General features: G+C 38.6%; 1 protein-coding gene across 5 annotated transcripts in view; it reads right to left on the bottom strand.

Annotated features, from left to right (window-relative positions):
* si:ch73-366l1.5 (FILIA-N KH-like domain-containing protein) overlaps nt 1–26,443 on the bottom strand; it is a 39,993-nt gene that overhangs the window by 7,348 nt on the left and 6,202 nt on the right. For 2 of the 5 annotated variants that reach the window (XM_058989957.1, XM_034039073.3), the window contains exons 2-4: nt 10,697–10,751; nt 9,530–9,671; nt 7,720–7,788 (exon numbers count right to left, since the gene is read on the bottom strand). In XM_058989957.1, coding sequence (XP_058845940.1) covers nt 7,755–7,788; nt 9,530–9,671; nt 10,697–10,751 — 231 coding nt within the window. In that variant the 3' untranslated portion in view covers nt 7,720–7,754. Of the gene's footprint in view, nt 1–2,082; nt 2,133–7,719; nt 7,789–9,529; nt 9,672–10,696; nt 10,752–26,443 lie in introns of all 5 variants that reach the window. The other 3 variants (XM_034039072.3, XM_034039074.3, XM_034039075.3) reach the window with 2 other exon arrangements.

Below are 26,443 nucleotides of genomic sequence, written 5' to 3'. Positions count from 1 at the left end.
CACAGTGGCGCACTGCCACCTACCCCCCAAAATAATGAAGAAATTCATGAAAATGAGCAGCTGAGACACGGCCCGTCCCTCAGAGCATGACTGCGCTGGGGGAAGAGAGCCCAGCCTCTCCAGCTCGACCACACACCCTGCAGAACTGAATACGAACCGCTCAGCACTCAGGTAAGAAAAAAACCCCTACTCACATATTTAATTGTTTACGTAGGGGGAAACCTCAGGGAATCCGTGGCTGAGGGTAGCCCATCCTCCAGGCTCTAAGTGGATGACTCCCGTTTCAGCCTCCCAGCGCGTGACTGGGAGGCCAAAACAAAAGCAGCAACATGGGAGAATAACACACAGAGTCTTTATTGCGCTTACTGATGTGTTGGTTAAGATCAGATTCTCCTTGCAGAAAAGCAACCAAGTTTACAATCTTAAACAGCAGTATTTTACTAAACATCATTTATTTTAGTTTCTGGTCTTGTAAACCACTGTAATTGAATAATGTATGTGGTAATCACTGTTAAAACTGAAATAAATACAAAAGGATGACTATAAAACAGGGAATAAAGACCATGTTTCCACTGAAAACACAGATGACAATAAGCTAATTTAAAAAAGAATGAATGAATGCAGGTCACATGATTACAAATCACTATTTGTAATTGTATTAACATTAATACAGACTAGTCACTTATTAAAATGTTGCGCTCTCATTTTAGCATTCTTCATTCTGCTTTTAATGAGAAAATAAAGAATTGGAAGATTTAAAAACCCACTTAGTTTCACATTAAAGTGATTTTACTATTATTACAATATATATTTTATAGGACGGTCTGGTCTCACTAGTAATGCCTGATTAAAGTGCTTTTAATCTGCGATCATACTATATCTACTTACATGTATTGAAAACACAGTTAACTTTGTTGAAAGGGTCTTTTACGTTACTGTAATAAACAACATGTTGTTAGTTAGGTTTGCCTATACAAAATGTAGATAAACCAGCCAAAGGAAAAAGAACACACTGCAAGTCTCACATTAGACAGTAAACACTGCAGCCTCACATATATACACAGTGATGTCGAAACGTCCAAAACAAAACCTACCCAACCGTCTACTGTTCGGGCCAAAATGATCAACTGGCCATATCTTCTGATACTAACAGTTTAAATAAGTGTGTGTGTGCGTGTGTGTGCGCTCTTACTCTGATTCGATTCAAGTGTTACGTTAATCACGTGTGTAATCCTGAATCTGAAAGTACTGGAACGCAATGAAATATTGATTATTATTGACAAAATTATACAAATTCACATTTTATTTGAAGTAACATTTTTTTTAAAAAGGTAATGCATGTGTCTTGCATGCAATTTTTACAGGCTACTGCCCTAGTCAGTTTTCCAGCAAAACCTGGCTTGTTTTGAAAGCATCTAGAGTGTAAACTGTCTTTGGTGGTTAGGTTATTTTTATTGTGCATGTTTTTTTTTCTATTTCTTTCGATTATACATACATGTCATTCTTTATATATTTATTTTTTGTTTCCAGACCATATGCCCTGCATCCCACAGTGACCCACTAAAATATAAAGCGATTTGCTTTTACATACAGTAGTTTGTAATTTGGTCCCCTGAAAGACCTGGGGCTCGTTTGTATATCATACAATGTCGTATCACATAGCGTTTCCATATAACGTTGCTCATAGATTGCAGGCGATAACTGATCGAAAGCCCGTTCATATTTGAACTTACAATCTCGTAAAATAGAAACAAGGCACCCGGATGTGCAAAATTCTCATTGAGCTCAAATGAGTTGTGTGTGATGGACTAGTATTGCTGGAAACAGGAGAGACTAGTGGTACACAAACTTGGTTCCCGCTCCAGGAAGTTTGTTGCTTCGCTATAGAGTTGTGGAATTTACAGTCCTTTAAACTTTATTTTTTTATTTAAATTCATTAATTTTATTTAAAATGAGTTACAATGTTCACCTATTTAGTAACCTCTTTTTGAGGATGTTAATTTGAATGATTTTTTCAGCAGTCAGTTCTCGATTCTACGTTGACTCTAACCAGCAGACCAGTTAGTAGATAATCAAACTCACCAGCAGCAGTGTCCCGCCCTTCCAGTATGATTGACGCTCAATGAGAAATACTAGAAGGAAAAGATAGTGCCAAAATGAATTAATTAATGTAATGTACTTAGATTTTTATTTATTTCGTTATTTTTTTTTTTTTAAGTTGGCACGAATTATCCTCCATATTTCCGAAGTATGTAAGCCAAATTAAATGCATGTTTAATTCTTGTTTACTTCATTTCTTTCCATGTTACCTGCCTTTAATAAAGCTAGAATCAGCAATAGTAAACCATGGCCGTTTCTTAAATTACAAGATGTGACCTCAAATGAATGAGGAAGTTAAGAAAAAAAAAAATCCTTTGTTGAACTAACAGCCTTGGTGGTTATTATAGGAAGCCAAATAATGATGCCTTTTGCCAACACCCTTCTTTACTTTATACTAATAATACCAATAAAATAAATATTTAATTTATTAAATTCCTTGCATTAATTCATATATACATGTTATATATATTTAAGCCCATCCTATATTTTCAAGATTATGTGTTTTGTTTAAATCAAATCACATCTGAATGTTAGTTCAGCTCTTTGTCTTTAATCTCAGCTGGACGCTCTACCTGTACTGTCGTTTTGCTGTGTTTGTTTAAGAGCTTTGAACTTTATAAAAGCAGCACGAAGGCTGGGCTCAAGTCATGTGGACACCACGGCACAGAAGAAAGCAGAATAATAAAATAATGTCAACTGATTCCATTGAATAAATGTAATGTGGGTTTTTGTTTCAGTAGGGGTCTTTACCAGTGAAGGAACGCTACATCCTGACTGGCTATGACAGTGCCCAGTATTCCACTGTCTAATGGTCCCAGACAGTGCCTGACAGAGCCCCAGGAACGACAGGCAGGCACGCACGGGGTACGAAGGAGTTTTAGGTATTTCAAATGCTGGAATGATGTTTGTTAAACAGGTTATAAGCAAATTTACCTCAACATACAGGAAACATGTGACTAAACATGTCCAGCATGTATCTAATAGGGGTGTAGCGATACACTAATCATACGATACATGTGATGGGCTTGATGGGCTACTTGTATGGTGCATATTAAGATCTTGGAACATTGTGTTAAAACACACAATTTAAATGGGATAGGGAGAGTATGTATTCATACCACCTATAAAACATACTTATTCTTCATTCAAGATCCATTTGGGGAACTACAATGAGCTATGTTGTGCTTTTGTTCTTGTATCACGATACATATCTCTATTATGATACGATAGATCATGTAAAGAAAGTATCGCGATTGCTCAATGCACAATAAATTATTCAATAAATCATACTTCCCTGAAAAAGATGCTGCTTACCTCACTGTCAAATTGTAAAATGAATATGCCTGTGGTTTAAAAGGCAACTCCTCATCAATGTGGCTCGTCTTGCCAAAAAGGTAAAAGTGCTGCTAATTGATAGGGAACAAAAACCCACAATGTGTACAGCTGAGCTAATGAGTCTTTGGGAAACTCGATCCTTCCACGCAGCGATGATAAATGACAGGCAATCAGACATAGCTTCAAATTACAGTGTTCTTCATTCATTAGTTAACTGTTCCCTTGCCTTTATATGATGTTTGTTTCGTGCACTGCCAGGAAAACTAAAGGAAACTTGTTTCCAAAGTGGCAGATCACTAGATCGCGCCGGCTTACTCTTCTGAAAAGACTAACTGGGTGAGGAGTCTAGGATACGTGGGTCTATGACAGGGAACTAGAACTTAAAAGAAGCTGCTGAACTCGGCTCAAAGCACGTTAACACAAAAAACAACTATCTGAGGAATTGGAATTAGAACCACTGAGAATGATTGCAAACATCGTCCAATAATACGATAGAAAAACAATGGAAGTATTTTACTCTCTAAAACCAAAAAGATCTTTCTAGAGAGGAAACAAATAAATAAATAAAAACTTTGCCTGTCTCAAAATACAATCTGGAGCCAACAGACACAAATACATGAACATCATTACATTTATCTGACACCTCAGTGACCTCAACCCTGATGTTATTGCTCAATTCTACTGATCCCTTATGAGTAATAAAATCCCTGTGCACAAGCATGGCTCAAGCCAGGACATGGTGGAATATTTGTTTCCGTTCCGGTTAGAGATTTCTGGTAACTCTGGTTCACTTCTTGTGATTTAGAGGGAAACCTAAGGTGACAAGTGTTACACAATGAAACACTGATCCCTAGTTATGCCTGTTTTTCACAGGTGGAAAATTCTTCTGATTTAGGTCCTAAGTACAGCACTAACTAACTGTGTCATCCACATAGAGGTGGATTCCTAAACTAATAGAACTTTTTTTCTACATGTGATGTCATTTTTTCATCGTTCCAAGATGACAGCACTCAAAGAAAAGTGGAGTTTGGTGAGGAGGCTTTCATTAAAAATGTATTTTCTTTGGGATTGTGATTATTTAAAAAAAAGTCAAGAAGGAAAAACGATATATTCTGAACTTCAACATAACAGCCAGTTCAATTATTGTAGCCGTTTTTGTGGTTGTTGTGCACGGGTTTGTAGTTGTAGTTTTTACTAATTATGTTTGATAAAGAAAGACACTAATACAAAACAACACAACCTACTCTTACATAGCACTGTTCATGCCAAGCATCCCAGGGCGCTTTACAATAAAACCAAAAAAAGAAGAAACTAACTGAATATGTTTTTAAAACTGTGCCAGCATTCCCAATATGATTTGGGATGGAGTTCCAGAGGCAGGGAGCAGAACAACTAAAGGACATTGCCAGGGCAAGCCAGTGCTGCCCTTTGCTGGAATGTTTTTCTTTTTTTTACCCTCTAACAAATGTTTTGTGGTTATGTTTTTCTAAGATTATGTTTATTAACTAAGCTAATTGGTTTGCCCCAATGTACCAGTGACCACAATGTGGCTACAAATTACCAGTTTGCTATACTGTTCACTTAAATTGGAAAAATCCAGACCGATGATGAATATGTGCCCTCTACTGGATATTAAAAATATTACTCCTGGTAATATCTCTGTTCCAGCAGACTATGTGCATACTGTAATTACTATATCTTTATTCCCAACAGAGGGTGCCATTTCTCCACAAATGACAGATGTGATGACAAGCCTGCTAACAGAGAGTGTTAGTAACAGTATAATACTGTACATTCTGAAACTATTACACAGCTGGAGACTGCTCCCCATTACTTTCTATGGAAGGAAGCCTATTGCATGTATTCATTTCTCGAGCAACCCCATTTCCGACCCGAACCTGCAACAGCACCGTCTTCTTGCCCGCGACCCAACCCGCTTTAATAAGACCTGCAACCCGACACAAACCCGCAAGTGTTTGTCCTTTACCTACTGCCTGCGTCACCTGACTCTCTCACATTAGCACACAGATCTCTACCATTCTCCAGTTTATACAATAGGCTATGCGTACCAAAATGTGGCCTGTGTAATGTCAGAAAGTGGTACGTTGTCAGATTTTGGTACACGTGCAATCATTTGCGATATGATGGGTGTTTTCCTATTTTCAAACAGAGGTACATTTACCATTAATTATACATCATTTTTTTTGGAAACAAGCAGGAAAATCAAATTTCTCTAAAATGAAAAAAGCCCACTGAAAAGTTGCAGAAGTAAGAAAATGTACAAGACCTAATGTATTGCATAGGATGCATATTTTGCATACTATTTTCTTAATGGTGGAAAAATATGATAAATTAAAATTAAAAAAAAAAAAATTAAAAAAAAATGTAAAAAGACGAAAAACAGCATAACATATCAGATTTTAATGGGCGTTTCCTTGCTTTCTTAGCAGAATTTGTTTAGGCATGCACAAGGAAGCGCAGTGCGCTGCATACCACTTTTTATAGCGTACCTGAAAATAACACTACACCTGTACATTTAGCTTCTAGTACGTTATTTGGCAAAGGGTTACAAACAAGTACGTTGAAAAGGACAGAAAATGTTTTTTGCCGATTCAAATTCAGTCCCGAGCCTGACCCGAACTGCAAACCGAGAAAATGATCATGTTTTGGTCAAATGAGAATAGAAAGAAAACAATGATTTGTTATGGTCTGCAATAAATACACCCAATATTTACCTTTTTAATTATGATTGTGTTATTATATATAGTTGTTTTAACTGTTTCAGGAGTTGCAATGGTGCTGATGAATTAAAGAAAAAAAAATGTCCCAGGTTCACTCTGGAAATCGGGTAACCCTAGATCAACCTTGTCAATAAAACTCAGACTGGCCCCGTTTTGCTTTTGGAAACAGTCTGATTGTGAATAAAACACAAAACTCTGTTCCAAAAAGAATTAAGAACAAAATCATGACTTTATACCTTTAGAAAAGTTTCCCTATAACAAAGTGTATAAAAGCAAAAGAAGACATTGCAAAGCATATTAAACATGGCAAACCATGGTAACTATGGTAACTGCATAGTATAACCATGTAAAACAACATGGGAAACTGACATTGAATTTAGAAGGGGTGGATCGTTTCTGCGTGATGATAAAGGAGACCTTGATTATTTCCACCTGTAATATCTGTACACAGGATGAAATGAGCCCCCACAGACTGTTAACAGAATGATTGATAGAGGATGGAGTTCACATGCTAAAGGAGTGCTTACCAACGTCATTAACACAAACACATTTTCTAGTTTAAATAGGACATTTTTAACTTTAATGTTATTGCTGGCTATTGCTGCTTTGTTTTATGTTTAAAAAAGGTGGAATTAATAGGGTGTAGCACTGCACTGTCAACTAGTAAAGAGACAGCTCAAAACACACTGGTCCAGTGTTTGTGAAGTCACGGGTCCATTCGTTTGTGTAGAAATGGTGGTTGCAATCCATGATCATATAAAATTACATTTTAGAACATTATTAAATATTTTAAAAAAATCCCCAAAGCAGTTTTAAAATATTTTGCACAAATATGAATTAGTATGTTCACAAATAGAGCACCAGGAATTATCAAATACATGTACACCCTATTTGTTCTACCTTTAAATTCAGGATGTGCAAATATCTCAAATGCAATTCCTTAGATAACCTGCTGCATAAATATACTTGTGCTGTACCATATGGTCTGCTTGACCATTAGGTGCAACTTCAATATCTATAGCACTGGATTTGTAATAGCTGCACATCCCAACTTATTAATAAAAAAAAAAAATTAAAAAGTACAGAACAAAACACAGAAGCAAAGATTTAGTACATTAAAGTGCTGCTAGTGCTAAGAGGTAAGGAAATCAATTTGAAAACCTTGGTTAACACTCCTTTAAGGGTACTGTCTGAACAAAATGAGGGCAATACAGAATGCATTTAACCTGGAACATTCACAGTGAAAAACTACGCAAAAAAAACATTAGGAAAATCGATGGTCAGTCATTGAGGAAGGTCGACGAGTGATTTCTCCCATCAGTACCAGTTCCATGACTATTCATTTGAAATAGTAAAACACACGGGCACACTCCCACACAATGGTGACTCTGGGATTACAGGCTACGTGACCACACACTAGGTTATGCATGTATGTGAATTGTTGCATCATGGGAGGGGGGGGGGGGGGGGTAGTGTCAGGCTATATCTGTTAAGGAAATCAGGGAAGGAGGGGAGGGGAAACTGAAAAGAGGCTATACCTTACCAATGGGTTTCTAAAACAGTGGCTGTCCTGGTTGATTAAAGAGAAGTAAAATCAGATGTGAATTCTACCCTGGAAAGATAAAGGCAGGGAAAGCCATTATAGGGAGTTCAGTACGTGTGTCGTCCTGTTGTGAAATGTGCGCAGAAATGAAACTGTGCATGCTTCTGTCTAATATTGATGCATAATATATATTATACTTCGCAATATGGGACAAATACCTATTCAAGGATACATGTTTAGTGAGCAAGTGGTCTAATAAAAACGGGCAACAAATGAAACCTGCCCCACTCAACATCCATCCAGAGTCCTGTTCTAGTGTATAGTATTTTCTAGAAATCCAGATTTTATATGGTGGTAAACTACAGTGGTTAGGCCACTATGGTAGAAAACGACAGGATTTGTTTTTGTATGGGTTTTACCAACCCTAGTGCTAGCAAAGAGCCAGCCGGTTCTCGTTTCCGATGTTTCTTACGTTCTGAGAATGTGCTTGTGTTTTCCAGTACAGTTGAGTTGACACTTGGCTCTGGGCAGGGCACAATAAAGAGCTCTGTCTGTTTGCAATTTTCCTGGCACAGTCCCTGTTGCCTGCCTTGTTTTTACATTTCTCCATGGGAACACAATTAATTGTCACCGTGGGCTGGGCTGGTGGAGTCCGAGTGGTTTATTTTAGAGACTGATGCAACTCCCATGTTAAAAGAAACTGAAGGCTTTTTACAGCTTCAGGGCCACACTTACGCCATGTGAACATCACATTGTTCCTTAAACTCCACCCTTGCAAGTGAAACCTCAAGCCCTGCTTTCTAGCTCCACCCTTTTGTGTTCTAGCCCCGTCTGCTCACGCAGTGACGAAGGCTTGGTTGCTTGTAAGGGGTTTCCAAGTGTAGTCCTCTATACATGAAAACAGTCCAGTTTGTTTTTTCCAAGATGATCCTAAATATTGCTTTTGTAGCATCTAAAACTGAAACAGCAAGATAACTGGTGTTTCTTTTGTGCGTGTCACAGATTATAACACAAACCTGTTTTAGCATTTATAAGGTGGAACATCTTAAGTCCCCAGGTGACAGTAGACACACATTCACCTGTTACATCAAGCACAGAAACATATCAAATAATGCAGCTTGTAATGCAAATACAGTAATAACACAATAAAATAAACAAAATCAATAGTTTGTTTTTTTTTGGGTTTTTTTTGTAATAACTAAACACATAAAATTAGCATACAAACACATCGCTCCACTTCAATAACCTTGGCACAGTCACACCTTTACCATAACGTCTACATTTTATAGGAAAATATGAGATCTAAAAAATGATGGCAATGCACTGAGATTGATGCAAGATAAACTGGCAATGATTTAGCTAGCTCTGTGTGCTTTCAGACAGTGCTATCATGCAGCCTCACTCTCATGAATGAGTTAATAGACTGTAAAGCATTTTAGAAGTCTGAAGATACCCAAAGGAAAGGCCAGAACTGTGTTGTACAGTTAAATAATTCATTATCAAAGGACACATTGTAATTCTGCCATTTAAAAACAGGCTCTTTTTTCATTTAAAATGGGGAAAACCTGCCTATTCAAATATTGTTGTCAAAATAAAAATCAAGAAATAACCTTTGATCAGGACTGTATTTTATTAATCCTGCCAAGTCAAAACAAAAGCTGCCAATTATAATAAATATATATATATATATATATATATATATATATATATATATATATATATATAAAATCTATGATCTATCTAGCTATCTCCATTTTGTATATCCAGGAGTAGGATTAACAGGAACTCCTGTGGGAGTGTGGCGCCCTACCTCTGCTCCTGCTCCTGCTCCTCTCTGGTCATTATGGTCTCATACTGACTGGCTCTCATCTTCCCCAGGCTGTACTTCAGGTTCACTTTGTATTCGTCATCGTCGTCCTCGTCCTCGTCCTCATCATGGTCATCACCATCCACTGAGAAAGACAACGGGAACACACACATTTAAACCTTCTCTAAAACAGCTGATAAGATTTCAGGGGCTGTAAACTTGATTTAAATTAGTCAAAATGGGCTTTAAAAATATATATATATATATACCACTAGTCTTGAATAGGGCCCATTGACTTCAAAAGACATGAGTTTTTGTAGCTTAAAATCAACTTTAAATCCAGCCTCCTTAAAAACACCAAAAGGCTGTATTGTGCTGGTGCTGGTCTGTGCTGGTCTCGTCATGGGGCAGGCTGATACTCCGTGTGGTTTCAATTTCCTCGCTCTCTGATCTGGGAACACACTGCAGCACGCATATTTATTTTCTTCATCTTTGGAAGAATTAACCAATTTGTTTCCAGCGCTGGGCAGAAGTGACAAAGGAAACAAAACCCTGTCAGGCCTTGCCGACAGTGATTTAAACAACTGTTTTCAATTTTTAGATCGATAGATAAATAAGTAACTCTTAAAAAATAGTTTGGTTAAAGTTTGCAGTACAGACTGAGACAACAGAATGGATTATACACAGGTGTTTCACCTCTGGAGGCCTGGGTTCAAATCCAGCTTAGGCCAGTGAAATTATTACGGTGGTCAAAACCACCACACATTTCAGTACAGCTGGTCATGTCTGTTTGAGAGAGGCCCACAGTGGAATGACAGGGGATGTTCAGGTCAGGATTAAGGGGGTGAAAATACACCTTTCCCTGAATTCTTTGGGCAGGGGTCCTACTGCAAATTCCACCTCTCTTGCCTATGCAATTTCACTTTTCATGTATTTCATTTATTTCCCTCCCTTGCCTGCATGACCAACTGCACCTTGTGACAGTGGACTAATTCACGTGTGTACAAGGGTATGGTCCAATATGTGTAACATTAGCATAAACGCATGCCAATCAATCCTAGACCACAATACCAAAGGATATAGGAAAAGTGAACCAAAACTCATTTCCAGACAGAGAAAGGTGTATAGTAGGATACAGATACATAGACAGGTAGTTGAAGCAACACATACCCGGCTCTGGAGAAGCCTGCACTGACCCCCCAGTCTCTGCCTCACTCTCTCGTTCCTGAAAGACAAAGAAAACAGGAGTTAATGAGGGTCTAATACACAGGACTAACACAAAGTGACACCCTCTGCAAAGATACTTTAAAACAATAAGGCTGAATACTTCTTACTGCAAGACTTACATTTGAACTGCAAACCACAAGTCAATACGTCATGTGTAGGGCGTTTCTTACTGTTATCAAGAGGACCACAAGGCCAAGCTCCTAGAACCCAGCCGTAGGTTTTAAAAACAATGAAAAGCCCTGGAATTAATTCCAGGAGTTGTTTATTTCTAATATTGACATGACACATTGGAGTATGTGACTGAATTCCCCCTCGCCACTTAGGTTGCTTAAACATGTAGACCTTCACACCAGAAATCAGGATTATAGCAAAACTGCTGATTTCTTTGCATACAATGGTATGGGAAGGGTAGCAATGATTCTCCTTTTCACCGAGGAGTTGATTTAGCAGATCTTAGTACCGCCAGAAGCCATTCAGACCATCAATGTTCGTCCGGTTCCTAGTAGCTGTTTGATGTCAAAACTTTTTCAAGGTCGGGTCCTAGATGATCGGTAGCAAGAACATGGCAAGTCATCCCATTCCATACCATCCCTCATCACTGTCTGTGTAGATAAGCGTCTCCTACCATCTGTCTACTTAATTTACAACGGTGTCCTCTGATCCTGGTTTCTGTGCTGCACTTAGTGCAGGTGAAAGGGTTAACTTTAAAAGATTTTAAAGACTTCAATATCAAGTTATACGAAAGGTTGCATCCACGGTGTATGACCCTGATTGATAAGGAAGGTGATGAATGTGGCAGCGGTAATAAGAGTATTGACCGAACTGTTCGGAGGCTCAGATCAATTTGCAGCTAAAGGGATTGGAGCTGCAGACGGAGAGTCAGCAACCAGTCCTCCATTTCCTAGCTCTCTCCATCTCCAGAGGCAGCTAAAACAGCTGGAACAGACACTGTTTTTGATTTCTTAAAGAAAAAAAGGAGGGATAATCTAAAATCATTAACTTAAAATCACAGGGTTGGCTTCTTGTTCCCTATTTTTCATTTTTTTTAAATATATTTTTGGCACCACAAACAAAACTTGGAAACGTGGCTGCCAGATTTAAGAGAGGTTTTCTTTTGATTTCCAGCCCATCGTACACTATGCATTTCCCATGCTTTACTTACGTGTGCTTTGATTTGCCACAGTTGCCCTTTTCCCCATGCTTTACTGTGCTGTGCTATACCAGCACCGCAGTAAATGTTACTAAAGCATGGGTATCTATCCAACATCATGATTAAAAATAACAGATACATGAAATAGTGTAACAGTGACCTGGTAAATGTGAGTGTAAACTGCGGCAGCAGAAACACCCAGACAGCGGTCCTAATGTTATTAACCCTATAATACATTCGTATGTCACACATTTTTGCATAGATGTGGAAAACCACTTACCTAATGGTGATGAAACTTGGTATGAACATCATGAAGCACAGGTCACGGACTGAATTGCATTATGGGGTTATATGTGGACGACGGTCTGTATATGTATCTCACACTTACATTTTTACACATGCTTTGAGAACACAAGAAGTTATTCCACGAACATCTGAATACCTGACACCTGATAATTGTAGATCAAATTATTTATTTTTCAATTCTTTCCAGGTAGGTATCTTTAATGGGAATTTCATTTTGAACCCAAACGGAAGAATAGCATATAAAACGAAACTTACAGTAGCTGTATTCATGGTTTTTGATGTTGTTGAAGGTGCACAAAGATAGGCACCACTAGCTTGCTGGGGATATGCATGTAATATACTGTCTGCTCTTTCTAAGCTGTTGCACAGAGCCTCTGACCAGAGTATCTCAGTCAACAACATGAAAACACATGACTAGAGACTGCAGGCAGAATAATATTTGTGGAAAATGTGAAAATTATCCAAGGACTGGAATGAGCAGCCCAGCCAACCAGTGGCAGCTGCACTGAACTCTCAAACAAACAGTCTGAACAGCACACATGTGGAAGCTGCTAGATCAAAAGCAGCTTTTAAAAGAGATTAGTAGCTAACAAAATAATAACATACTTTTCTAATGTAATGGTGTGGCTACTTTATTAGTAACAAAAATACCTCTCCTCCTGAACATTCTTCATTCAGTTGTAATGTAGCCAGAGATTCAATTAGTTTAACCCTCTCCTTACATCCTCCCTCACAGAGCTCACTCCAGAGCCACTCCAGCATTAGCCTGGCCCTGACACTCTCACAAAGAGCCCCCCCGCACTCCACCAGCCTGACCCTGACACTCTCACAAAGAGCCCCCCCGCACTCCACCAGCCTGACCCTGACACTCTCACAAAGAGCCCCCCACACTCCACCAGCTGACTGCTCACCAGGGCAGCTGTACGTGAGTGGTGTCAGCCGGTCTACCTGCTCCGCTGCTCGCTGTGAAGCACCAAACCCAGCCATCGTTTCACAATGGGGTTCACATGAATAAATGCACAACGACTAGTGACCCCTGCCTGCCTGTGAAATATACTGGTATCCCTGAATAGAGCATTGCTTTGTTTTCATATCAATACCAGAGAATGTGCTATTGTGCAATTACTACCAATGGAAAAACACTGTTAAGGTACAGCAAGGCCAGCTGTTTGTTGATTACATACTGAGGGACACCAAGACATTTGGTCTACTTGCTTTACATGCCTTTTAACATGGTATGCTGCTGTGCTATAATAAAAGGAGCCCAGCTACACAAATACGCTGCAGCCAAACCAAGAAGGCCAGTCAGGCAGTCTCCCGACGGACCTCCGCATTTGCTGTCCACAAAAACAAACTCTAACCATGACGGGATGGAAAGAATGCAGCGCTTAGAGGTAAAAGGCGGATCGCTTAACAAAATAGAAATGTGCGTTGAAACAAGGGCTTGTGTTCTACCCAGACCGGAGCACGGTGGATCAGCAGGACAGAACTCAGGCTGGGTCTGTTTCTTAAAAAAAAAAAAAAAAAAAGTAGTAAATTTACATTTAAAAATGAGTAAATCTGTTTTGCTCTTGAGCTTTTTTTTTTTTTATCCCCCTGTGGCAGGCTGGACGAGTGGTCTGACGTCAGGCCAGAAGCAGGAAGGAAAACTGACACCAGGGACTGCAGTTAAAGGCGCTCGCGCCATTTTATTTTTAAATAACAAAAATAAATAAAATATTTTAACAAAAAGAAACCGTGCTCACAGAGCCAAAATAAATATTTAAACAAAACAAGTCTCGAACAGAAACAAAACAAAACACAGGTCAGGCTGGGCAATTGCTGTCACTGTTCCTGTCTTACTATTTTGAAGTTTCGTTTTCTCTTTCTCGCTCTCGCTCTCGTTCCTCCTCTCAAACACCCACCCCTTCAGCTAAAACAGCAGGTCTTTTATATCCTGGCTGAGGGGTTAACTGGCTATCAATTCTCTCATTACCCCTCGGCCACAGTCTGCACAGGTAGCATGCGTGACTGCCAGCTAATTCAATAAATCGCCAGCTGACAGTCACGCATTTCCACAAGGTTTTTTTAAAACAAAAACACGGCTACGCCGTAAATACATTTTTAAATAAATACAACAAAACAACCGGCGCTTCGCCGTCATATAAATACAACTAAATCATAACGACAATAATAATAATAAGAATAATAATTATAATTAACAACAACAACACCAACACCACCACAAAATAACACGGGGCGGAGGGGGAATCCCGTTCTGAAATAAACAAACCCTGTACAGGGCTGCTCGCCCTGTTACACCCCCCTATAACCAGGCTGAGCATGTCTAGTTCAAGAAGGGATTTTTCATTGGAATACACCAGAAGGATATGCAACATGTAAATAATACACAAAGCAATGACAGATATTGCAGCTACTGTGGCTACGATGTTTGATAACAGAGATAACTGATCTCCTGCTCTTTCCTCTACCTGTGTGCAAGCTTTTAGATAAGGTTTGAAGGAAGCCTTTTCGCAATGGTTTCCTTGCTTCTCATCAAGATTTGTTTCATAACCCTTTCCATGCTGTGTATTGTGACAGCAGTCAACTCTCAGCACTGCTCTACTAGAACTATGAACATAACACAACAAAAAGTACAAACCAGAGGCTATCTATGCTCGCCCAGTTTCTAGTAGCGGATTCATAGAAACAAGCAAGGAGGACAAGCAAGTTAAAAGCTCCAGTTATATCTCTTGTAAACACGTCATAGCGTGCTACCACTAGTGTTGTAAACACAGCCATTGAAACCAAAATGCCTCCACACAAGCACGGTTTGCAAGCTAGTTAAAAAAGGACTCTAAGCTAACAAAATAAATCCCAGTAAACATGCACTGTTAGAGTCAACGAATGTGGCGCCTTGTTTTAAACAGAAATCAGATAATGATCAGTGCTCTAATTCTCTGGGAGAGCTCAGGTATGGAAAAGGTCTGTTGGGTTCAGGTAAGCTTGTCTCACTCGCACTAATGAGTGCCTGTCTTATATATCCTACCTAACTGCGTGTGTGAAACTGAACTTTGTGAAATCTGCTTCCACTATATCTAAACACCAATTCATTTCTTGGCATGAGTTATGAGGTCATTCCAGAGAAGAAACGTATGCAAGGTCACAGTTTATCAGTCCCTTATCCCTGTGCCTGGGCTGGTTGACTAAGATACCTACTCCAAGGCAGCTGGGCTCCACAGTGTTACTTGTGTACCCTTTGATGACCTTTACATGTCAGCACCAAGCAATGGAAAATGCTGCACAGATGTTGGCTCTTCAGGGGAGTGTTGCCCTGCCTAACAATGCACTGTTTCCATTACATACACCAGTCATTCTCCTCCATCGACCAGCAGTGCAACAAACCGATGATTCCCCTTTCAGGCTTCTTAACATCTTAATGAAATGAACTGTTGTACTAAAAGAATGTACAACTAGGCAGATAAACAGTAAAAGCTCACGCTAAGGCCACTTTTTCCCCTTTATTTGTTTGTACGGCTAAGACATTGGATTACTTGTTTAAATGTAAGGATGATTAACAATATTTAAAACTAAATGTTTCATTAAATTGCAAGACGTGGCTTTAAAGTAAGTGTGGACTTATTACCTAAGGTACATGGAAATTCTTGAAACTAATTTATACTATAGGATTAATGCAGAAGTTCTTGGTTAACTTGACAGCACTGGTATAATCTTTCTTCACATTCTTGGCAGAAACTAAATTGAGAATCAACATCCTGCTGTTTCGCAAATAGCCAGTTCCCATATAGTTAACTTGGCATTCACTGAAAAGAATGGGTTCTATATTTGTGGCACTTCCACAGCTAAGGGAGGTAGGACTCAACCTGTCCCAGGGGGGAAATGGATTTGAGGGTGTGCATGATGTGTGCGGACAGCTTTAACAATGTAGTTTTAATCACAAGCCAGAAATGACAGGTCTAAGTACCATGAGCTACATTTAGGAGAGCCTTAGGAATTTGTAAAAAATAATGTGTCTGACAAGTTTAATACCATTTCATTGGGTTGCTCTTAAGTCTGATATATGGTTACATTCTTAGTAGTATGATGAATAATGTCTTGCAACAAACATTACATGCAAAGTTTCATGAAATGCTCTATAAAAATTGCTACGAGATACAAAAGGTCTGACCACCACAGTTCCTGTGGAGCCGCCAGCTCTTCAGAAACCTCTAGATTGCTGAGCCCTGCAGCCCCCCCCCCCCCCCCAAATGATCTCTCTGGTTCAGAAGACGAGGAATTCAATAGAAACCAGCGAGTAGAACAAACAAACACACCCTTCACCCAGGGCCACACAGCCGAGATTCCTTTAAATCAAATCCTGTGATTAAACAGGAATGGACATCCTACTGGAGTTGAATTGGATTTACCAGTCAGTGCTTTTCTTTCTTTTTCGCTCTAATTAATCCATAACTTAACACTCAAAGCGAGTAAACTAAATAAACTTTAAAAGTCTAGTGGATCAATGTTTCAAAGTGAGAGGGGTATTGCTGCAGAACAAAGGCTCCCACAGTGTAGCTCTCACAGGCTAGCTCACGCAGGGCAGTACTGCGTGAACAACTCGTAGTAGACGTCATCATTATACGCTACAGCCCGATCACATGATAAGGGTGATAGCTATTTTATGTTTGGAACAGGTGCAATGTCATGGTTTAAAAAAAGTTTTTGTGGAAGATTTGTCAGATGGAGTTGGTGGCTTGACGATGTTGGTTGTTGAGAGAGAGAGAGAGAGAGAAAGTGAAAAACATGTTTTAATAACAAACAAAAAGTTTATTTGACCATAGTAAGTGTTTTGCTTAATTATATATACATGAATTTAGGTACTAAAACAAAGTTAATTTCAAACATGTTGTGTTAGCTACGTTAAGTTTTATTGTTTAAATGCCAATATAGGCCACTGTGCGCAGCTTGTAGCTACGGGTACAATGATCACAGTTTTCACTGGGGGAAAAAATGACCCTCCATAACATTTTAAATATGTGTAGCGATTTAGTATTAAGCATGTTGGACCTTAGAATTTTAACACAGTTAAAGTGAAACCCACAGGTGTGGACCTAATTTGATCGTGTAATTTATCATTGTAACATTATTGTAACTAACCGTACTTCGGCTGGGGTAATTTGTGCCGGATCACACCGGATCCGGTACCTTTTTGTGTAACTGGCGAGAATAATCCAGTTAGCAGATCAATGTTTTAAAACATTGAAAATGTGTTAAATGTTGAGATCCGGGACTTTTTTTTCTTTTTATTTATTTTGTATACAAATTAACCCCTGATATATATCTTATTTTAGTTACATATCACTGTGTTGGAGGCAGGAGAGCGCCCAACGTTTTGTGATACTACTTGCACATCTTTCAGTTAAAGAAACATAAAGTTGGAAAATGTAGGTGGGTTATGATGCCCAAACTTGATTGGTTGTAAATATAAATAACACATTTACTTAAATGTCTTGAAACAAATATTAAAATAACTTAACACATTATTACAATTTAAACAGGTGTGGTGAAGTGGAATATGTTCCGGATTTCATATCTCACAGTGTGGGCAATGCGAGAAACGGTATAAGGTCTTTGCCCCAGGATGCGGACATCTGTCCCTTTTGTCCAGTGACTTCTTTCGACCTGAATTGCACTTCTTGTTGATGGTTCACCGCCCCAAGACAATATGCAAATAATTAAGGCACACACTAACAAACAAATTTGTGAATAAATAAGAATGAATGAAAGATAATGGCTAAATAAATTGGCATCAACATATGTAGTCGCGTCTTTGTGACTAACAGCCAACTTGAAAGATTGCATTTGATGCTGAGACAACCAAATAATTAAAGCAGGAAAAACACAGCTGTAAGGGGGTAATATTTTACAGGTTTAATTATTTCATTTCAATGAACACATAACCAGGGAGATGCACATATTCACCCTGTCCCATATATGGGATGCTAGGCATTAATGGGTTAAATATTACTGTACTTAACTGTACTCACTTTTTGCGATATATTGCAAAAAGTGTGTTTTTCACAGCAGTAAGGCAGCATACAGCAGTCAGTAGACTTATTTGCAGGGTGCTTTGTAGTGGCACCACTAGACCTTATTGCAGGAGTTTTAGTTTGCTAAAACTCATTCTGATGATGTGTTTGCCAGACATTGGGCAGCAGTGCTCCAAAGCACTCTTAAAATACAGTTAATGAAGTTGCGGAACCATGCTGGCTCCAGAGCAAACAAAGGAGTCCTTCACTTCTTATTGCAGCACGAGACAGCTGAGCAATGATTGTTTCACTGAATTCGCTTCCATTCTATTAACACAGCTCATGAACCTTACACAGAAAGATGCAAATGCAAATGCTCAGTTATTAAGTAATTAAGTGTCTCTGTTGTTCTGTTGTTCATGTTATGCAAACACATTGCTTGACAAGTTTTACTTTCCCAATGATAAAAGCAGGTTAAGGACTCATGACCATGTTGCTTGTTACTGGGGTTGTAACGTTAGCAGTTTGATTTTGCTTTTATAAATCACTGTACATTGTAACGCCCCTTCAGAATCTGTCCTCTTGTGCTTGATCATGCTACTGGATTGGGACCGTCATTTTGAGCCATCCTGATTTGACCGGTCTCTTTTTCCCAGCAAGCCGTAAGTTTAAGAGAATGAATCTCCCACTGAGGACACTGCCTCCTGTCAGGATCAACGATAAAACTCGACAGTAAAATGTGTGCAATATGGGAAGCCCCTGTATTATATAAAGCATTGTGGATGGAATTGTTTTTATTTTATTTTAAAGTAGCACCAGATGTATGTTTTAAAATGGGAATGCATGTTTGCTATAAGATGTGTTTCTTTGAAATTGCACATGTGAGAGTTATAAAAAAGGATTCATGGAATTATTGTCAGCTACAATTACTTTAAAACAAGAACACGGAGTCCTATAACATATAAAGACATATCAAAAAAGGTGGGACCTAGTTACATACAAGAACATCTTATAACTCCAATTTAAAACACTTAAAAAAAAAAAAAAGAAGGAAATAACTTGCAAAAAGGATCCTGATTTGTTAAGTAAATATGGTTTACTTAACCATATTAACCACTATGGTGAAGTTATTAAACCCAATTTTAAAAGATCCTATTCTGAGGGGTAGAAATTGGCTTTATTGGATAACACCCAAAATATCACAACCCTGTACCTGTAATACTTGTAAAACACAACAAAAACAAGTTACAAATACTGAAAGTACAAAAAAGCATACAAATACAAAGACATCGCATATTTAGGCTTCCAAGCCAGAAAGACTGGGGCGTCTATTGTTATTGCTAGGACTTTTCTTCTTCTTCCATCAACTTCAAACTGCTCCAGTTTGCATGTGGTATAATCAATCAACATGAAACTTGTCAGGTATCATCCTGTATAGATTACAGTTCAGATGCAAAAGAATTGCGCTCCTGCGTCAACCAAATGGCAGCCTGATGCATTTTTTCGAAAAACCTTTCAAAATCTTCTTCTTCTTGGGAACCGGTGAAGTGATTGATCCGACACTTGGTATACATCATCAGCAACCAAACCCGCTTCAACTTTGTGAAGCAGAAGTTGCTCCGATAAATTTTACAATCAAACTGGCTGCCACCAAATTCGCCAAAAAGCGCTTCAAACAAACTGCTCGCAAACCATTTAACCAGCTTACTCCCAACTTGGTAGCATCATCCCGGTGACAATAGAATTCAAATACGGCAAAATGGTGTTGTTTTGTTAAACAAGATAGCTGCCAGACCTACATTTTCAAATTAAATGTAAAACTGCTTCAGTTTAAAAACGGTTTACTTGATTAACTCCAAACCTGAAAACCATCATGCCTGTATCAGTACAATTTTTTCAAAATGGTGTTTGTGCATGAACCAAGATGGCCGCCCAATGCATTTTTGGGAAAAAAAAAATCATCTTCTGGAGAACTGGTGAAGTTACTAATTTCCAACTTGTCAAATATCAAGAACTAAACCCGCTTCTTCCAGTAATTGCTTAAGTGTTTGGTACTGGTACTGGAGCTTGGGAGCCGTAAAACTGCCTGACAGTTCTAGTTGTTCTTATTTTTGTTCAATCTGAATATTGTGAATATGGTGCAGTGGCAAAGATTCATTTAGTAACACAATAAAAATCACAGCTACTTTTGGGAGAGAATGCAAATCATTACTTTTTTTTTTTTTTTATCATCAGTCACCTGGATAGGGATGTTGTAAATGCATTACGATTCTAATTGTGTGTGCTCCGAATCAAACACAGGTATAGGTTTGTCATGCAATATTCATTAGTTCATGGGTAATTTAGACTCCATAATACTGTTAAATGTATTACAAACAGTCATTTTTACAGAAATGTGTTCAAGTTCAAAATACTTTCAGCACAATTAGAAGACAGAACTGGAGCAGGCAAGCGAAAGAAGAAACACAGCAAAGGCCATCAGCCTCCCTATGCTCAGACTTGGCTGGCTTCCGACAAAGGCCTCTGATTCAGCAGCATGGAATTCCCCTGCTTCACATACAGCTAATGCCAAAACAATCTACAATGTATACTGGAGAAGTAAGATAGTGATGATGAGAAAATATCTCCCACACTGCATCCCAGGGCCTTAGGAAGAGAGCACTGAAAAAGCAATTTCAATTTAAATGAACCCTAGACATTCATTGCATTGTTGCTGTTATTACTGAGTGATTAAAAGTGTTTCTGGCCACATGAAGAGAGTTGAATTCTCAGATTAGGGTTAGAATGCCATTGTTAGTTTCTTAACAGGGTTCTCAAGACTTTTCCAACACCCCCTCCTCAGATGTGACAAGCGTCTTGTCTTCTTAAAACACGAGAGCAAAAAAAGACTGTGCTTGTGGTACAGCTAGCGTGAGAGCACGCACAATCACTGTGTCACTTACCTGAACTGTACAGCTAGCGTGAGAGCACGCACAATCACTGTGTCACTTACCTGAACTGTACAGCTAGCGTGAGAGCATTCACAATCACCGTGTCTAGTTTAGGTAAACTCAGGAGCATCATCGAAGAAGCGCATAACTTACTCGTTTCATTAAAATCCAGGTCCAAAAGACATCCTTGCAATAACTAGAACTAAAGAGCACATGGACTCTTTGTGGAGACATGTCTTCTTCCCTGCTTGAACACTCGACTGGGATTTTATCTTCTGATATACTGGATGCTCCCTGACAGGTGCCACATTCGGAATGGAATGCACACATTTATTGAATATAAGAACATAAGAAGAACATAAGAAAGTTTACAAACGAGAAGAGGCCATTCAGCCCATCTTGCTCGTTTGGTTGTTAGTAGCTTATTGATCCCAGAATCTCATCAAGCAGCTTCTTCTTATGTTCTAATAGTTAAAATCAACAGTGTGATCAATGAAAGAAATGGACAATAAAAGGTGACAGGTCTTGCTTCTATTAGATCACTTAACTCATGTAATGTATGTTAATAAACCAAACTGATGTACAAGAGACTCTGTATAGGTATTTAACAATCCTTTGCGACTACTACCACTAGTTTTCGTTTATATATTCAACTATTTTGACAGTTAAGAGGACAACTATTTGCCTCTTTCATATTACGTTTAGATGTAAACTTCAACATAGTGGGTAAACATTCTTTACAATCTAAGTTTAAAAGACGTTACAATGGTTAAAGAGGATTCAAATCGTAGCTACACTGTACTGCCATTCCTCTTAGTTAACAAAAAAAAGGATGAGTCAACAGAAGAACTTTACATACGTTGCTAGGTGACACTAATTGTAGGTATGTGTTTAAGTAAACATCAACTGAAAATAGCACATTGGTGCCTGAACAAAAACTGGGCTATTGCAGCACATTTTTCAGTCGTGGAATTTATAAGCAAACACTGGACTGAAGGGGAGTATGGAGAAAGGAAACCGGATTGTAACCCTTATGGTGGCTGTGAAGGTTCACATGGGTACTGTCTTGGTTGGCAGTTGCAATACCTGTTGGGATTCAGTACGATGTATGCCTCCGATTAAACAGCCACTGATATAGTATATAAACACCAGTGCATTATGGGTAGGGTATCTCATAAGACATGCCCATTCGCTGCAGACATTTACAGAACCAGAGGGGTAGATTTCATGGCACAGAGCTGAGCTTCAGCCTTTTGCTTCTAATCTACTCTATCCATATGAACTGCAGAGTTGTAATGAAATGCACCTTTTTATTACTTTGACAGGCACTTCTTCTCCTCCCTGCGCTAGTGCAGGAGCACACAAAAATAATGAACTAATAGCCATCGTAACCATGGACTCAACACAGGTCTTAAGCAAAACTCATCCAGAAGGTTTCAAAAACTGAGTTTGACCTGGGGTAGGAACAATACAGTGACTTAGTAGTAAACATTTACACTAGTATAAGACTACAGGCATTCAGAGTCTTATTTCCAGTTATGGGCAACCCCTGTAAGATAAGACTGCACTGTGCCTCCTGAAGTTCATAAACATAAAAGTGGTTACCTCAGAACAGCTGTACATACCTAATTATGTACATACCTAATTATGAGTAATCACATTAAACCATGGATTATTGTGTTTTGGCAGTCACTGATGTATTGTTTTTCTCTCCTTTTGCATGTCTTAAACGTTTTTCCTAGTAGGAGCAAATCAACGTTTAATAAAGCATAGTGAAAGCATAGGTACGAATTCTAAAGTCCAGAGAGGTATGGTAAAGTATATCTTTTTTAAAAAGCATGGGAAAAATGCAAAATTACTGTGGAAATGTACCATGGTAAATAAACTTTTATAAAAGATTAACCTACTTCTGAGATCCAATAAGCAGTAAAAAAAAGTGTACAAGACAAGACAGAAAGAAAGAGCTACTTATGTTGATCACCATGCTCATTTTTAGCCAATACTCCATAACTAAATATTTAATCATCCACCCCTAGTTTGAGCCACTTTCTCCACACTGGTTTCAAGGCTGTAGCTGCTTCACTCTACCAGCCCTCTGTCTCTGGCACGTCGTCTCTGGCACGTCTACACAACGCAGACAAGCAGGCTCTTTGTGAGAGCAAGCATGTGTGTGTGTTAGTGTTGTTATTAAATAGTCTTAGCCGGGACTGACCTTTAGCAATAGCCTCTTGTACAAGAGCTCCTGTTTTTGTTGGACAGTGAGATTGCTTTTCCAAGTGAAATTTAACCAGGGAGCTGTTGTCCCTGTTCTTCATTGAGTCGCTTGAAATCTTCAGTCCTGGGTTGTGACCTCAGCAGAAGGGTATCAAGTGGTGTTCATAGACACAGTGTGGGGTTACAGGGTTTGAGGTACTGACTTTCAGGATGAGATGTTCAACAAAGGTCCTGTCTTCTATGAATATAACAATCTAGAATACAACTAGGGCTTCTGATTTTCGGTTTTAACCGATAAAACATACCCGATACAAAAAAAAAAAAGAAATCGGTGGATAGCCAATAAACACCGGAAAACACAAAAAATGTGGAAATGGTGAATCTATTCACGTTGACCTTACCCTTTTCACATTAAAAAAATAAAACATACTACAAAAATAATAATAAATACATTCCCAGTGCTGCTGGGCAATGTCCCTCCTTCCTGACTTGTATCTATCATTGATTCGTTCTGAATACTTTAAACCCGCCCCAACTACGGAGTGACAGCACATTCCTACATTTCTATTGGAGACTCCGCTTGTGAGATTTAAAACAAGATTACAATCAGGATGGAGGCTTGTTAGCGGAATTTAAAGCTGTATTACAGTTAAGATGCAGAGGATTTAAAAAACACAATTGTGTTGAAATGTACAAAAATGCGTACACACAAAAACCCAAGAAGAATGTACCCATGACCATAGGGATTTCGTTGTGGAAGGCTGAAAAGAAAAGAAGGTACAACTTAAGTGTGCAAGTACTGTCAAGTTACTATACATATTTTTGACACAAAAAAAATGCTCAAGCATTTTGTAAAGTAACCAATAACACTAATTTCATACAGTGTATCAAAAGCCCCCCAAAAAAACGATTTACATAAAACTCAAATAACTAAAAATAAGCACCGCAAAATACAATTAATAAAACCCAAAAAACAGAAGCCCTAAATATAACACTCTAACACAAAACGCGACTACAGCTGAAGCGATGCTTCTAGAGGATGGGTTTGCATTACCGGAGCTGCGTATCTTTTGACCAGCCGTTGCATAAAACTGATGACATTTCTCGATTTGAAAATACAATAAAACTGGTGGGCTGGGAGCTCTAGACATAACTAACAGTTGAACTACAAACGTTTTCTTCTCAGAAAATGTCTCCTTTGTGTAGGAAATGGCCGAGTTCAGATGAAACTAAAGCCTGAAAAATTATAAACTCAACCGCAGAGCGACAATGTTCTTACTTTAGGGAGCTTTTAAAACAAGGCAAGAGAAAGGGGGAGTCGTTTCCAGTCTCCCATCCAGAACATTCCCAGATTCCTTGTTTTCCTGTGCTAGAGCTTGTTAACCGCTGTATAAACTAGGAACAGAAACTCTCGGTGCCGATTGGCTGCCATGCATTGACGTCCTGCTGAAAGCATTTCCCTTTTGAAGACAGCTTGGCCACTTAACTCTCTACCTGCCTTGCACTGGCTGCTGCAAAGCCAAGGACATACAAAATATTATAACGCCTGTAGCACACATCATTATGTTATGCATAAGACATCATTAAAAGGTATCATGCACTATATAAAAGCTGCATCTCCCTATTTTACTCGTGATGGGACTGTAAGCTGGATGAGAGGGTTGACAGTAGGAGCTTGGCTGTCAGGTGGAATGGGCTCAACATCAAGTAATATTTAGAGGGTGGTAGGGTACTAAGCTAAGTTTAACAAGCACTGAAACCATTTTACAGGAAATACAAACAGGTCTAACACTATGAACACATTAAGAGACCCTGCACGACACTGTACGGTGCTCTATGAATCAACTTCATTTTGCTGTCAAAATCTGCATTCTAAACAAGTAACTCTTTGACTATTTCCCTGTAGTTTGACTATTTATCTCTTGGACCTTGTGCAAATAATACACATGGAAGAATGCATGGGGAACACATACTGCTTTTACCACCAATTCATCAAATACTTCAAGTTCAATCAAATGAACATTAAATACATTAAATCCTGATATTTCATTAAACATCTGCAATCATTTTATAATTACAAATGCAATTACTGAAATCTACTTTGTTCTGGTATTTAAGAGCTTCATATTTCAGAGTAAAACATTATTTATTGTATTCAATGTTTTGGGATATTTCTAATAAAATATATGAAATAAATCAAGTGTTCACAAATCTGTTTTTAGGAATAAATAAAAGACATGAAACCCTTCTAGACTGCCTCTTAAAGTACAGTCAAAAAGTTTCATGAATAACAAACTATTTCATATCTATAAAACACACACACACACACACACACACACACACACACACACACATACAAGAAAACAAGCAAAACAATTCTGCAAAAAGTCTTGCCCCCACAAGGCCCTAGAGTAAACAGCCAATATCCTGAAATACACCACAGTGCAGCCCTGGCAGGACAGAGGCTTTGAAACACATCACCATGTATGGTGTGCCTCTCATTCCTCATCTGATGCAAGAGCTTGCAAGAATTGAATGTAGTTTGAAAGGGGGCTGGGTGGACAGGCACTGCCACTCCTGAGAATCCGAACCAGGACTGAGGGAGGCAGGCTCGTACCCCACCTGGGGTCAACAGAATACTAGTCAGGCAGTTAATGCAAATCTCTATACCTGCAGTTCAAAATAGAGGTTTGCATATAAGTAAGTATCTGACTATCTCCTCCACAAAACAACATTTACAGTAGCCATTAAAATAAATTCAGAGTGTTTAGTTTTAGATAGCATACCTATACAGGCATAAAACAGCTTGTTGGACTAGACTTATTTGCAAAAACACCATTTACAATTCTAAAATGACTGATGCAACTCACAAGCCACACATATTGATTTGAGTTTTGTAGGTTTATTGGATGCATTTTTACTTTCTAAAAAATCATGCTAAATGGAGTTTATAATTTTGAGAGCCATTGTTCTAATCAAAATGAATGGGTGTTATATATGTCTCGTTACAGTATTTACGAGGTGCGTTTCAGGGGGTACTAGTTATGGCTTCTAGTATATTAGAAAACGATTCAGAGCAAAT

Source organism: Acipenser ruthenus, chromosome 17, assembly GCF_902713425.1.
Source record: "Acipenser ruthenus chromosome 17, fAciRut3.2 maternal haplotype, whole genome shotgun sequence".
Taxonomy (NCBI): Eukaryota; Metazoa; Chordata; class Actinopteri; order Acipenseriformes; family Acipenseridae; genus Acipenser; species Acipenser ruthenus.
This window is presented reverse-complemented; position numbering and strand designations above follow the sequence as displayed.